This window comes from Engystomops pustulosus, chromosome 6 (assembly GCF_040894005.1).
Source record: "Engystomops pustulosus chromosome 6, aEngPut4.maternal, whole genome shotgun sequence".
Taxonomy (NCBI): domain Eukaryota; kingdom Metazoa; phylum Chordata; class Amphibia; order Anura; family Leptodactylidae; genus Engystomops; species Engystomops pustulosus.
In genome coordinates, this window is record NC_092416.1 from 170,117,182 (window position 1) to 170,132,068 (window position 14,887).

The 14,887-nt window shown below is 43.3% G+C and overlaps 1 protein-coding gene across 1 annotated transcript; it reads left to right on the top strand.

The window, feature by feature from the left end:
• The first annotated feature begins 1,421 nt into the window (after nt 1–1,421).
• Nucleotides 1,422–13,113, top strand: CBX8 (chromobox 8). Its single transcript, XM_072112337.1, has 5 exons — nt 1,422–1,828; nt 9,495–9,538; nt 10,456–10,521; nt 10,615–10,681; nt 12,177–13,113. The coding sequence occupies exons 1-5, from the start codon at nt 1,760–1,762 to the stop codon at nt 13,008–13,010; spliced, it is 1,080 nt and encodes a 359-aa protein (XP_071968438.1). The 5' UTR covers nt 1,422–1,759; the 3' UTR covers nt 13,011–13,113.
• Nucleotides 13,114–14,887: the final 1,774 nt, after the last annotated feature.

The window sequence follows — 14,887 nt, forward strand, 5'->3', positions numbered from 1 at the left end:
TGGTACCACGCCGCAGCAAGACCATCCCGCTTTGCTACCCAGAAGCCTGAAAGGTGTGCAATCCTTCATCCTGGTGGTAGATGTCCTTTAAATGATTAGTTATATTAGTGTAAGTAAACTTTTGACTTTGCAGAAAGTTGTAAAAATGCCTTAAAAAATTCACTCTCAATCCTCTGGCATTTTGCAAATATAACTAATTTTGGTAATCCTGGTAATTATGTAAACTTCTGGTTTTAGTTGTATGTAATTATGAAAAGTTTCCTCAATCTGTGGGGGTCACAGCACTGAGACCCACACTAATCAGCAAGTTAGGTCCTATCCCGTATAGTGCCTAACTTGTCTTCGTGGGAAAACCCCTTTAAATATAGAACAATAGACTAACAACGTTCGGAGTTTTGTCTGATACAAGCCCGAACAGCGGGTGTGCAAAGGAAAGTGTCAAGTCGTAAGATTGTGGTAAAGGAAAATGATCAGACTTTGGTCAGATTTCAGTCTTAGTGGTACCCAATCAACCTTTTTTATAGTCCAAGTGTCGTACTAGTTGGGGCAAGTTTTAGAGTAGTGCATGATAAGATTTTAGGATCAAATCATCAATCTCACACATAGCACAGTAGACTATCAATGCATCGGAGTTCTTCCCGGTGTAGACCTAGATAGCACTGGTACGAGATAGCCAGCTGCCCACGAACCAAGTATCAAGCCATAAGATTTTGGTCAGTGAAAATCAGGGCTGTGGAGTCGTTAAGACAAATTTGCCCCATTTTTTCATTACATTGCTCCACTTTACAGATGTTTGTGCCCGATTTATTATACTATTGCGCCTATATAAGAGCAAATAATTGTACAATTACAACACGCTGGTCCTGACCTCGCATAGGAAAGGCAATTCTATGACTTGTGTAACAAATTGCACCTTTTTTTAAAAAAATGTGCGCCTAATAAGGCCAAAAAGAACCTGCATTTGACAAAGAGTCAAAACGACAAAGACAAATGAGGTGCAAAAAATGGACTCACAACAGGCGCAAAAAGAGCGCAGAGAAGGGGGGAATAAGATAAATGACCCCCATTGACTTCAAGGGTCGAGTTTCACGCACGACTTCACTCCGAGCAGCGCATAATGCAATTTTTCTCAGATCGATTCAGAACGATATCTAAGACACAGTAAACTATGGACGTGTCACCCAACCTTACGAGAAAACTCTACTGCCGAAATGTTGCCACTGAGGTAAAATTTTACCTCATGACAATAAAATAGTGTGAACCTGTCCCCAGTGAGCAGACATTGCCTGTGGACATCCTATATGACGCCATTATTGAAGATTCTGAGGTAAATGTTACTGGTAGACGGCAGCTGCCGCCATATTAGCTCTGTGCTAAGCTCCTCAGTAGGCAAGCGGCTTATACTCTAAAACCGCGCGCTCCTCGTCGCCGTCGTGTGCACAGCGCGCTAATGATGCGGCCACAAACAACAATGCCGCCGCCACGGGCAGCACAAAAGAGCCGTCAGCCCCGGGCGGTGACGTCACGCGCGCCCTGTCAGCCGCCAGCCTATGGCCCCGCGCGGAGCGGCGGATTACTGCCTGGCAATGGCGACAGGGTGACAGGCGGATAGGAGGCGAGCCCTGTCAATCCTGGGGGCGGGCATTCTTGGCGCCCAATCAAATGGCGCTGGAGGTTCCATCCTTCCATATTAGCATCGTCTCTAGCAACAGGTGCTGACGTCACGGGGAGCGCGCTGCGCGTCCCCGCGGTGCTAAATATGGAGCTGTCCGCTGTCGGGGAGCGAGTGTTTGCGGCCGAATCCCTCCTAAAAAGACGCATCCGGAAGGTAAGATGATCCGGTCAGATGGTTTTTTTTTTCCTCTTAACCTATGCCTCTATATTTCCCTTCCATCGTTTCTACACACTAGGCCTCAGTCCTCGAAATCGCATGATTTTAGAGCCGAATTCAGACAGGGGGCGCTGGGGAGCGCGTTGGCTGTGATGTGATAGCTGGCCTGCTGGATGTCTGCTGTGGGTGGGCAGAATGTAAGGATGTGCTATCCTGCCAAGGTGACAGCCGACAATGTAAGGGCTTGTGTATCATTTTGGGGGGGTATTTGTGCTCCCTGAGGTGTCTGGATTCCTAAATATATCTAGAAGATACTCAAGAATTACAGTATGATGTGAAGAATAAGACAAATTCACCCAAAACGTACATGACTATATACACCATGGACACACCACGTTCCTATAAATATATATATGATTTCTTTAGGAACGTGGTGTGTGCAGGTAGAAGGGTGTAATATATACTAATATACTACCATATGTGGCTACTACTATATGTACATATACCCATGCCCCGGTGGCGTGTCTGTAGAGTGCAGTAATATATACTACTGTGTGCATGTACCGCTGCATAGGAACATGGTGTGTTCTTTTAAGAATCTGGATTAGATGGAATATATATATTTGTGCCGCTATATACAAATATGGCGAAGTGATTGTAGAATGTGGTATGTCCCTATAGAATTGTGTAATATATACTACTGTGTGCATGTACCTAGCATAGTAATATATACTACCGTATGTGGGTACTACTACATGTACATATGGCAGTGCCGTGATGCTTGCAGAATGTGATGTGTCTATGCACAATGGCACAATGTATACTACTGTGTGCATGTACTAAAGTGATTGAATGTGATATGTGTATATTTTATCGAATTGGGGCACATTTACTTACCTGTCCGACGGAGTTCACAGAAAGTGCATTGTCCGATGATAATAATGCACTCTGCCGCGATTCGCTAAGATCGTCCGCCCGAGATCCTGCATGTGTCTCTTCCCCGCTCAGGTCCCCTGGAGTTCACCTTCTTCTTTCTGGTGCATCTAAGTGCATTGTCTTGTGACTCATTTTGAAAGTGAAATCCCGCGCTCAGTCCGAATCAGTCGGATCATCCAACGGCCCGCGCCCTGATTTTTGTTGCATGGAAGCCAGCGCAGCTGCGCCAAAAAAACTATCGTGTGTGACACCGTTCCAGCGCAAACCCCTGTTAAATACCTGTCAAAGCTGTGCAATCGCCGAAAAAGATGGAAAGTCCAACGAAAGTGCGTTCCGCGTCCCTTAGTAAATGAGCCCCATTGGGTCCAACTAGTGATGTGAAATCCCTCTTTTGAGCTGGATCATTAGGCTCTGCTCACTAATAATTAAATGTATAATGGTGAGCCTCAGGCCAGTAAATCGCCCCTCTCCACACCACTTTTAATCAGATTTTTATCGGGTTAAAGTGGGCATGGTTACCAGATTAGGGGAGGGGTTAAGTGAGCCATCAGCTCACTGTCTAGAGCAGACTCCCCTCGTTCACATGAAAGAGCCGACTCTCAGTGCCAGCTCGTTTATGAACGACCCGTTACTAGTGTCCACTTTGAAAGCCATATTATATACTATTGTATGTGTGTACCACTATATGTATATATTACTTTGCTGCAATGGTTCTAGAATGTGACCTGTTATTGTAGAATAGCACTGTGTGTACTACTGTGTGCACAAACATTGACCATGACATAGTAACCTGAGAACGTGGTGTGGATGTAACTATTTACATGGCCATAGTGTGATGATTGCTGAACATTACACGTCCTTGTAGAATGGTGTCGTATACAGAAGAGTAGAATAAAACTTTATTTGTCCCCATGGAAAATTAATACGTCCCTGCACCAGGCTAGGAGAGTAAATGGCACATTACACGACAAACGGTACAGAAATAAACAATACATTACAAGATGACTGCATGCAGAGGGGGGTAGTTTAGTACTTTTGCTTTCGGCAGGATATGGTTGTAGAGTTCAATTGTTTTTGGGATGAAGAAATTATGGAATCTCGAGGTCTAGGAAACGCACCTGGCGATAGCGAATGCTTCCGGCGCTGTCTTGTGCTGTGTAGTTGGGTGAGTGTTTTTACAGCAATGCAACTAAATTTCTTCAGGCATCTGTTGTTCCGAACCTCCTCGAAGGGACGAAGCTCTTCGCCATTTCTGCCCTGGGCTTTTCACATGACTTTATTTAGCCTGTTCTTTTACTTTCCATAATTGCCTCCTCTCCAACAGATGATGGCGAATAACCGTATGTTGTTTTTTCGAATATCTTGAATATTCTGGTGGAAATATGAAATGACTTGAGCTTCCTTAAAGGAAATCTATCACCACGATCAAGGATGGTTACCTAAGCAAAGTTACATGCTGGTGTGTGCCCCCTCTGGCAGGATCTGCTCTTCTTTTAGCTTCTTATGCCCTGGTTTCTAAGGAAAAAATACTTCAATACATATGCAAATGAGCCTTAGGGGCTCCAGTCTACATTAACACCTCATTTGCATACTTTTAAAAGCCTTTTTTTTTTAAAGGGCATAAGAAGCTAAAAGAAGAGCAGATGTTGCCAGAGGGGGCACCTGCCAGTATGTAAGTGTGCATTGCTCTCTTTTCGCGCTTTACTATATGTTGGGCTTCCAGCTAGTCGTTAATGTACACACCCCAGGTACTTGTAGGTGGTGACTCGATCTATCCCTCTCCATTGATCTCAATGTGTTCTATGGCAATTTTTTGTTCTCGCTCATATCGATCACCATCTCTTTGGTCTTTTCGACGTCGATAACCAGGTCGTTTATTTCATTCCACTCTACAACATTTCTGATAACATTTGTGTATTCCTCGTCGTCGCCCTCGTACATGCAGCTTACAATTACCGAAATTTTTACACATCCCCTAAAAAGAAGCAGGCTTTTTTTTTTTTTTTTTTTTTTTTGCTATTAGTAAAGGAAAGTGCATTGGAATCCGGCAAGTGTAAAGGTAACCTAAACCCTGAGGCATAATATTTCAATGTGCGTTATGGCACTTTTCAATTGTTGTTTTTTTTTTTGTTCTTTTTTTCAGTGTATTTTCCCCATGAGACTTGATGGGGAAAGAGTATATTTATAACCGGATGCTAAAATATCTGCAGTTTCAGTTCTTCAAAATTAAAATAAAAGTGTACCGAACTGTGCATCGCCTAAACAACAAACTTGTCATCAGGGTCGCAACTTGAGTGCAGAGGGTGTGATCGCATCCGGGGCCCAAGAGGCTTAGGGGGCCCATAAGATGTCACTTTCCCATATGAGAAGACTAGTATTATAATCCATAGATGATAGTCGTGGGACCTAGCACAGACCATGCACTGGGCAGCTTCAAGGTACAACGCTGCTTGTCAGGGGACTGTGGTGCCGATGTTCTTTTGATATTGATAGCTGTGTGTTTTTTGCTTTTGTAACATTAATAAAATCCATCAAAAATGTAAGAATTTCTAGTTCAGATATTTACATTTCTTTTTGCTACCAGTGGTAGTACTCTTATAAGGGTAGTGAGATGTAACGGCCCTTTGCCTACCAACATACAGTAATTGGTTCTTTAAATTTAATTGACTTATGGTCTTGTTTCCTGTACTGAACATTGCACCAGGACCCAGGTCGGAGGTATCATAGTCCTAGGCTATCAAATCGAATTTTCTCAGTACATTCCATAGTAACCAACTAAGAGACCTCTAATTGCTCAGGTAGTGTATCCTGGAGCGCTGGTGCAGCCTTTGAGAAGTCTATGGGCATTGTAGGTTCATGGTGAAGTGGTAGAGATATATTTTGGTGCAGCATTGTTGATAGTATTGAAGGAGCAGAAGTTTAAATTCTGTTAGATTGTGAATGGGAGTCGGGACTTGGGACGAGGCTGTGTACTGTAGAGTCCTGGCACATACTGTGGCTTGCACAGACTAGATGGACTATTCCACAATGTTGCACCAAGAGTAAGACCGAGGACATGGTCATGGCAGACACATTGGGCTCGCAGATTGCACTTTCGTTGGCCTGTTTTCGGGATTTGCACGGTTTGGACAGGTATTTAACAGGTGTCTGCGCTGGGATTGTTTCGCACGCGATCGGATTGTGGTGCAGCTGCGCTGCTTCCATGCGGCACAAATCGGTGGGCGTGCCATCGGACAATCCGAATGATTCTGACTGAGCGTGGGAACTAACTTTCAAATTGTGTCGCAAGACCATGCACTTACATGCACCACTAAAAAGGTGGTGAACTCCGTCAGACCTGAGCGGGGAAGCGACACATGCAGGATATCGGACGAGGGTACAGCGCACCGGGTAAGTAAATGTGCCTCATTGTGTGCGAAGTCTGTGCAATAGGTTGGCAGGCAGAGCAGATGCAGAAAGCTCAGTTTAAAATGGGGGGGGGAAAAAGGATCCGATACAAATACTTTGCAAAATGATAGCATGCTAGGGACAAGGGGGTGATTTGAACTTTCAGGATGGATGGATATAGAGAGGGATTGATTCAGACCCTCTGGTGTACTTTAGCCATAGGTGGTCTGATCCATCCTCCAATGTAAAGGAAAAGAGTACAGCAGGGGTCTCGGGACCCGGCAGAACGTCCACCAGTTCATAAATCGCAGGTCGATTTTTATGCACAAGGCAGCGCTGATCTTGGGGAGCGCGGATGAGTTGTGACTAGTGATGAGTATATACCCAGACTCCTCGCTCCTCAGCGTCTTCTGCCAGGCACTGCAGCGTGTCCTACTCTGCAGCATCTACACCGTCTTATCGGAGCGCTGCAGCATGTGCAGGTCAGTGCTTCTCTACCGGGGGGGGCTCGTATGTGGGTTTTCTCTTCTGTCCACAAGTGACGGAGACCTTGGGTGGGATTCACACTGTGCTGTCGGTTGTGTAATTGAATTCTCTGGCAGACGGGAGACACCGGGGAGAGAGAGAGGACCCTGCCCTTGTAATACACTGTGACTGTAGCTATCCTCTGGATGGAAATTATATTGTGTGTGTATTAAATATATTTAAAGTAAATACTGATATAGGTTATAGAATGTATAATCTTTATCGTTAAATATTAATATAACAAATGCAAAATATAGTAAATATATAATTGATAAAAATAAACCAATAATTAAGAATCTAGACTTGTATATCGCGGAATACAAGGGAGCCAAAAGGTTGACATACTGCACGATCATTATATGCTATATGTAACTTTTTTTGGGGAGGGGGGCAGCGTGGTGTTACTGTATTAATGTAGGTAGGTAGAATTAGGTTTGGGTTAGTACCAAACACACACACATTAAACCTATCCCATCCCACATGCTGCATAAAACCTCTGCAGCACAAAGTGTTTTTTATCTGCAATATGTCTACGATTGCTGTGAAATTGACTGTAAAGCAAAGTTTGGAGAGCGGGGAGGGGATTTCTATAGCAAAAGCCAATCCATTACCGGCATTTCTGCAACAAAGATTGTGTGTTAGGATAAAATATAGTGGAAGTAAAAATAAAAAATTTGATGAAAGCCCAAAAACAGCAGCTCACTATAAAATACAAGTCTGGATTTGGTCATCCCAAAAAAGGAAAAATATATTTAACACAAATTAAAAATTCCCTGTTGATCACACACAAGCACAGCGCACACTCAGCTCTGCTGCATCCATTCAATCACAAACGCACTCAGAACTACAACATCCATTCACTCACATGAATGCACGCACAGCTCTTTTCATACTCGCTGCCTTTTATGGCAAGTTCTGGCAGCATCAAAGGGTTTATGGACCTTGTAGGAAGGTCACCTGCTTCTGACCCTGCTCCAGGTCCTGCAGGAATAGTCATGTTGGGATGAGACCCCTGAAGGAATTTGAATGCTATGGTCACACTGACCGCTGCGTTTAACAGATTGGACACCTGCAATTACCGGGGGTGTTATACTGACTCGGGCGCTGAGCTGTTACACTGGCGGCATCAGCTTATTGGCCACTATATCTGTTGTTGAGCGTAAAGGGAGATGGCGAGGAGGGGTTTAAGGGAACTATTAATCACAAATTGGCTTAATTAAGCACTACCAATATGTTGTCAATCAGCTGAGCAGCTTCAAGATGATGCTTCTTTCATGGCCTGGTGCGGTGATATCGTCCAGAAAATCAACTTTTCAAGTGAGGATGTAAATTGGTTGTATAGAGTCAAGGAGGCGGAGCGTTTAACACTGAAGTCAAGCTCTCCTTGCTTGGCTACGCCTCCTCCACTGTGGTTGACATCATGCATAAACTCTCCATCACATGGGAGGAGGTGTTCAGAGGCAGGAGAGCTTGACTTCAGTGTTAAACTCTCCGCCTCCCTGACTTGCATCTCAGTTCAAAGTTGATTTTCTGGATGATTTGACCACACCGGGCCATGAAAGAAACATCATCTAGAAACTGTACAGCTGCTCGACAACATAGTGCTAGTGGTTGCTGAGGGCTTTTCTAGCTAAAACGTGTCTTATAGTCCGAAAAATATGGTAAATTACTAAAAATGTAGAATATATAAACCTTTTTGTCTTTTGTCAGCCTGCACATGTAAGGTCATGGAATAGCCGGTCTATAAAACTAAAGTTTACACCTTTGCAACTGAGAACTTTGAGAACCTGTATACCAGTGACCACGTCCACCCCCACCCCACCACCAGCCCATTGGTCTTTATACATATTCCAAGGAAGCCTCTATCCATGGGATTAGAGCCGACCATTTTTCAAAAAAAAAAAAAACACCTTTTTTTTTATAGACTTCTTATGTTCCAGTCATAGAGGCGGGGAGCTGCCGTATACAGTCAAGCTCCCCAGTCCTCCTCACTGACACTGCTAACCCAGTTGAAGAGAATTCCTTAGGAAGGGGTAGCAGGAAGAAGAGAGGCGGTGGCTTTGTGTTGCTGTCTCTGCTATATCATTTACTGCTCCCTCAGCCAGGGCGGCGATGGAGAGTAATGCTGGCTGTGTGAAGGGAAATCAGCCTTGTTCTTCACCCCTCCTTCAGGAATTCTCTTTATGGATAGCAGTGCCCGGAGTGAGTGTGGAAGACTGGGTATACTGTATGCTGCAGCTCTTCCACCTCCATGACCGGGATTGAGGACATCAATCAAAATATTTATAAAAATGGTGGCTCTAATCCCATGTATAGAGGTATCAGTGGAACCTGTATAAAGACACCTAGAGGTTACTGTGTGCGGTTTATAGGGGGATTCTCCTGCAGGGGACGTTGACGGAGAACCTCAGGGCAGCGGCACCACATCTCGCTGAATCCAGTAGTGACATGGAATCGCTAGGGCGCTAAGGCGGTTGTTACATATGTAACTTTACATTACTTTTTGAGTTGGGCTTGGAAGACCGTAAAAATTACTATAATATTTATTTATTTTTTTTGCTTTGGGATGGTTTCCTAACAGTCTTAGTCTTGCATGCCACGATACAAAGATTACGGAAATGTTTCTTCGCCCTGGTACCTGATGGTCGGAGACTCTCCAGTATCGGAAGCTTGGGACTCGTCAGGGAGGAATAATTTCCATGTTGTATGAATGTTATCCTTGTGTTTTAGATAATGGTTTTTTTTTTTTGGAATTTGTTTTTCCTCCTGGTCTGAGGGAACTACAACCAAATATTTTGCTTTTTCTGTCTTCCAGGGTCGAATGGAGTATTTGGTGAAGTGGAAGGGCTGGTCTCAGAAGTAAGTGAAGAATTACTGAAATATTTGGATGATTGTATCCATCAGGTGGTGCTTAAATAATAAAGCACTTTACATTTTTAAATTCAGACATCATAACAGATATGTAAAGTGTTTTGTTTTTTTTTTTACCAGGATGAAGGATGGTAAACCCAGCACACTGACATACTGGTGTGTGCCCCCTCTGTGAGGATCTGCTCTTCTTTTAGCTTCTTATGCCTTGGTTTAAAAAAAAAAAAAAAAAAAAAAAGCTTTAACAATTATGTAAATGAGCCTGAGGGGCTCCTGGCTCCATTATTTGCATAATATTAAAATCCCTTTAAGCTTTCCATGCCCTTGTTTTTAAGAAAAAAAGAAGAGCAGATCCTGCCCGAGGAGGCACACCAGTATGTCAGGGTACTTGGTTTACAATCATTCATCCTGGTGGTAGATGTCCTTTTAAAGTTGCAGAAAAAAAGTGGGAGTGAACATTTGAAATTCCTATTTTATGACGGTCATAATGATGTTTAATCTCGTGTAAATGGGGTTTGGGGGGGGGGGTTTAAAAAATATTGAGAAATATTAATGTGTATTTCTAAATAAATTAATATTTTGTGTTTTTCATGACATTACTTTCATCACTACATATAAGGTCAAAAAAGACGCATGGGGGGGCATTTCCTTTTTTTTTTTTTTTCATTGTAACTGGGGCGTTTTTAAGAGTCCCAATTACACAGGGACTCTATGGCGGGCTGATGTCTGATACGAGAGCTGTACGAGGTCTGAAAAAGACCCAGCAGCCCTGATTAACTCTTGCAGACCCATGATCGAGTAACCACCACTGACTCCTCCTCTATCTACTGCATAGCGCTATGTAAGATATAGTATTGTGGATGGGACTGTGGTTTTATTTTCTAATACAATATTTTTATTTTCTCTAGATACAGCACATGGGAACCTGAAGAAAACATCCTGGATGCCAGATTAGTGGCCGCCTTCGAAGATCGGTAAAGAATTTTTTTTTTTTTTTTTTTTTCCCTTCCTTTTTTTGACTTATCTGTTTTTGGTACTGATAATATATATTTTGCCTCCTATTACAGAGAGCGAGAGAGAGAATTGTATGGGCCAAAGAAAAGGGGTCCCAAGCCGAAGACTTTTCTTCTTAAGGTAACACTTGTGTATAGTTTAAGAATAGTTATGTTTCTTAAATTGTGGAAGTAATGTACTATATAGGTATCTGAGGACAGGAGAATCTGCTGCATAGGTTAGTGCGGTACAGGTAGAGATCATCTATGCAGGGCCTGGGTTTCAGACGAGAGATGAGCGGGCCCGATGGTCAGTTCTGAGGTTTGGGATCGGCCACCACATGTTGCTAAAACGGCAAATTGACGTCCCTAGCAACTAGCCGTGGCTATGAAAGTCCAGTGGGTCAGCTCCTCTCTATTTAGGCCTCCAAACAGTCTACAACTAAGGAAAAGTCGTCAACCTCAACAAAATATTCTGGAGTTTCGAAACAAAACCCATCACAACATTTTTCATAGGAGCCCTAGTCACTAAACGGCATCCTTCTTGAAGCTAAAAATTGGTGTCTCCTCCCCCCCCCCCCCCCCCTCCCAATTGTCACACCCCAATAAAATCAACTTTGTAATTTTGCCTTGCATATAGCCCGATCTACAGTGAGTCAAAGGGGCGTGTCCTCTTTAGCTGAATCCAGAAGTTCCTCCCTATGTCTCCTTCTCAGCATTTAGCACTTACTATGACCAGGATGAAGTCATCTAAGGTGCTTTTACCCCCCCAACATTTTCAAACTGTACCTCATGTATCTATCTGTATCTCCATGAGGCAGGAGTAGAAGTCTATAGAGGCTACTGTGATTTAGGGGGTAAAAGGACTTTAAATGACATCATGCTGGTCATATGGCATCAAGTGCTGAATGGTAAGAAGGAGACATGGCACATGGGGAGGAGCCACTGGATTCTGTTGATGAGGCCACACCCCTGTCATCGTGATCTCAATCTGGCTACAGGCAAGATTACAAAGTTGATTTTATGGGGATGTGAGGGAAACAAAGAAGGGTGTCAATCAGTGTAAAAAGGGCTCTGGCCAGCCACTATTGGAGGTCTATGGCCAACTTAATAAAAATATTTGCCAGAATGGGCCAATTTAGTTGACAACAATTGGGGTCTGGCTTGTTTTCCAAATGTACAGGCAGTCCCCGGGTTACGTACAAGATAGGGTCTGTAGGTTTGTTCTTAAGTTGAATTTGTATGTAAGTTGGAACTGTATATTTTATAATTGTTGCCCCAGCAAGAATTTTTTTCGGTCAATTGGATTTTAAAAATGTTGGATTGTCATAAGAACCAGGAATAACAATAAAGATTCATAACAGACGCCTGTGATAACTGTTACAGCTGTTTATTGTAGCCCAAGGCTAAAGTACAGTAAGTTACTAATATCCAGAGGTCCGTTTGTAACTAGGGGTCGTCTGTAAGTCGGGTGTTCTTAAGTAGGGGACTGTCTGTATTTCATTTTTGTTGAATAAGCATCATCTTTTCTTTCTTTAAGAAGTTGACCTTGATGAACCCAGTGTTTGCGTTTTTATGAAATGTTACTATATCATTTTGGGAGCCTTTTATGTGACCCTTGTTCTTTTATTTTACAGGCGCAGGCCAAAGCAAACGCTAAGACCTATGAATTCCGTAGCGAGTCTTCGCGAGGATTAAGAGTTCCATATCCCGGACATCCACCTCCCCCAGACATGCAGTCTAGGTCCCGAGAAGGGTTGAGGAGTGTTCCTACCTCGTCACAGGAGAGTAGCGAACCCCCAGCAAGTCTCTTCAAGGAACGTTTGGGAGGCTCAGACATGCGAGATCATTACCCCTTAAAGATCAAGAAGAAAAAAAAGAGTCACCACGCAAAACTCCTTCACAAAGCCAACGTTCAATCCATGAGGATGTCCTCTGCCAATCACACAAGTCAGACCGAACAGATAATAAGCTCGTCGAAAGGGGACGACTCGGGAGCGCTGGAGTACCATCCCACACACGGCGTCATCCAGATTGCTAGACGGCAGAACTCCTCCGACTTGGGATCTTCGAGCCAGATCGAGCATTGTTTCCTGTCTAAGGAACACGGACTCGTGCAAACCTCACAACACGGACATGGAAAGTCGAATAGTGACACCTCTTTACATAGGACAAAGAATAGGGGTGACCTCTACAAAGATGGTGTCAACCCTAGAACTAAGATCCACTCCGAATGCCGGGAACAGGTGTCAGACTTCTACAGCGAAGCACTAATAACCCACGGGAGGAAACCTTCACTTATCGCCCGGATTCCTGTTGCCAGGATTTTCGGAGAACCTGAAGAAGAACCTTGGAGGCCACCGGTAGACAACTTGGAGAAAGTAGTAGTGACTGATGTGACTTCTAATTTTCTGACTGTGACTATAAAAGAAAGCAACACAGACCAAGGCTTTTTTAAGGATAAGCGATAAGTGTTTGTACATAAGATGCAACAAAACCCCCGCGCTTAATTTTTCCCGTTTTTATGTTTTCGTGAGATAAAAAAAAAAAGAAGGTAAAAATATCTATATATTTGTTAGTTCTAAAAAATAATATTCACCTATTTTGTTGCTTTTCTCCGGTTTCCCGTGCATCTACTTGTGTTTTTTATGTTCCAGTTCACTTCTGCTTTGTTTTTATTTGTGAGTTTTTTTGTTTGTTTGTTCATTTGTATGTTTTTGTTCTTATAACCATCCAATTGCCCTCAAACCTCAACCTCCCACCCTTGCCAAGTCGAGAGCACGTAAAACTCGTGTGGTTTCTAGCCTAGAGAAAAAAAAATGGGGAGATTTACTAAGCTATTAGTCTGCAATTGAGCCTAAAAGCTGCATCCAGGCTTAGTAACACATTTATGTTGTGTTTTAGACATTTTTATACTTTTTTTTTTTTTTTTTTTTTGTGCTTTGCAAAAATGAAAGATTGCTTCTGTTTCAGTGGAAATGCCTAGGCGATTGGCCTAAGCTACTGAGTTTCGCAAGCGCAATTCATAGGCCGCGTGTGAATGCAGCCTAGAAGTTGTAAGGTCGAAGAGATAAGACCTGTAACCACCCGTCGGTCACAATGGAGAGCGTGAAAGTCTCGATTCAAGTCTTTGTAGGCGTCAAGATTGGTCGAAGTCGATTGCCACCCGTTGTTGGTGCAACAGGGAGGCTGCTATCCGTTTTTTCATATGTAACAAAATTTCACAAATTTTGCGAGAAGTAGGTGTCCATAATATAAAGTTGCACAAAGGTTGAGTCACAAGGGCTTTCGACTGAAATGAAATTAGCTGCAGGACTGTAACTTTATAATAATAATTCTTTATTTATATAGCGCACACAGATTACGCAGCGCTGCACAAAGCATTTCAAATTGGTTCCTGTCCCCATGGGGCTCACAATCTAAACAACCTAACAGTATGTTTGAGTGTGGGAGGAAACTGGAGTACCCAGAGGAAACCCACGCAAACACAGAGAACATACAAACTCTTTACAGATGTTGACCTGGGTGGGATTCGAACCCAGGACTCCAGTGCTGCAAGGCAGAAGTGCTACTCACTCAGCCACCCAATTGGTTCAGACACTGGGTCTCAGGAACTTCCACACCTCGGTCTCGGTCGGTGATGTGTTTTTTCATGGGGCTGGATGACTCTATGCGATAACGAGCCTAAAACGGTAGAATTAACGAGTCAGACCACGCCCCCTGCCAGTATTCCATAGCCAATGACGGGGGGGCTCCCAGACGTGTGACCCAGTGGCTGAACTGTGACAGAAGTCGCATTTCAAGATTTGGATGTAAATTAAAGTCCTTTGGTGACCCATTCAATTTGGGTTCATATTGGCTTGTCTAAGGGCCAGCTCTTGTGTTTGTTTTTCCTTTAAAAAATGTCTTGACGGATTCAATAATAGCAAATCATCCTTTTTTAACGGATACATTTTAATTATTAATAATTCCTTTATTTATATAGCGCACACAGATTAAGCAGCTCTGCACAAAGCTTGCCAAATCGGTCCCTGTCCCCAATGGGGCTCACAATCTAATCATCCTAACAGTATGTTTTTGGAGTGTGGGAGGAAACTGGAGGACCCGGAGGAAACCCACACAAACACAGAGAGAACATACAAACTTTTTGCTGCTGTTGACCCTGGGACTTGAACCCAGCGATTCAAGGCTGTAGTGCTAACCACTGAGCCACCGGTACAAAATAACCAAGACCTTGCTCTCCGTTAGTGGACATTTCCGTTTTTCCATTATCTTTATGGACGTTTTTTATTTACTTCTCTGCTTTGGCCACTTGAGTTCACATTGAAACTCTAAAAAGTAGAATCGT

Coding starts and splice junctions, on each gene's coding strand:
- CBX8 (XM_072112337.1), top strand. CDS start 1,760: ATGGAGCTGTCCGCTGTCGGGGAGCGAGTGTTTGCGGCCGAATCCCTC. Junction 10,522..10,614: donor GTGGCCGCCTTCGAAGATCG/GTAAAGAATTTT, acceptor CTCCTATTACAG/AGAGCGAGAGAGAGAATTGT. Junction 10,682..12,176: donor CGAAGACTTTTCTTCTTAAG/GTAACACTTGTG, acceptor TTTATTTTACAG/GCGCAGGCCAAAGCAAACGC.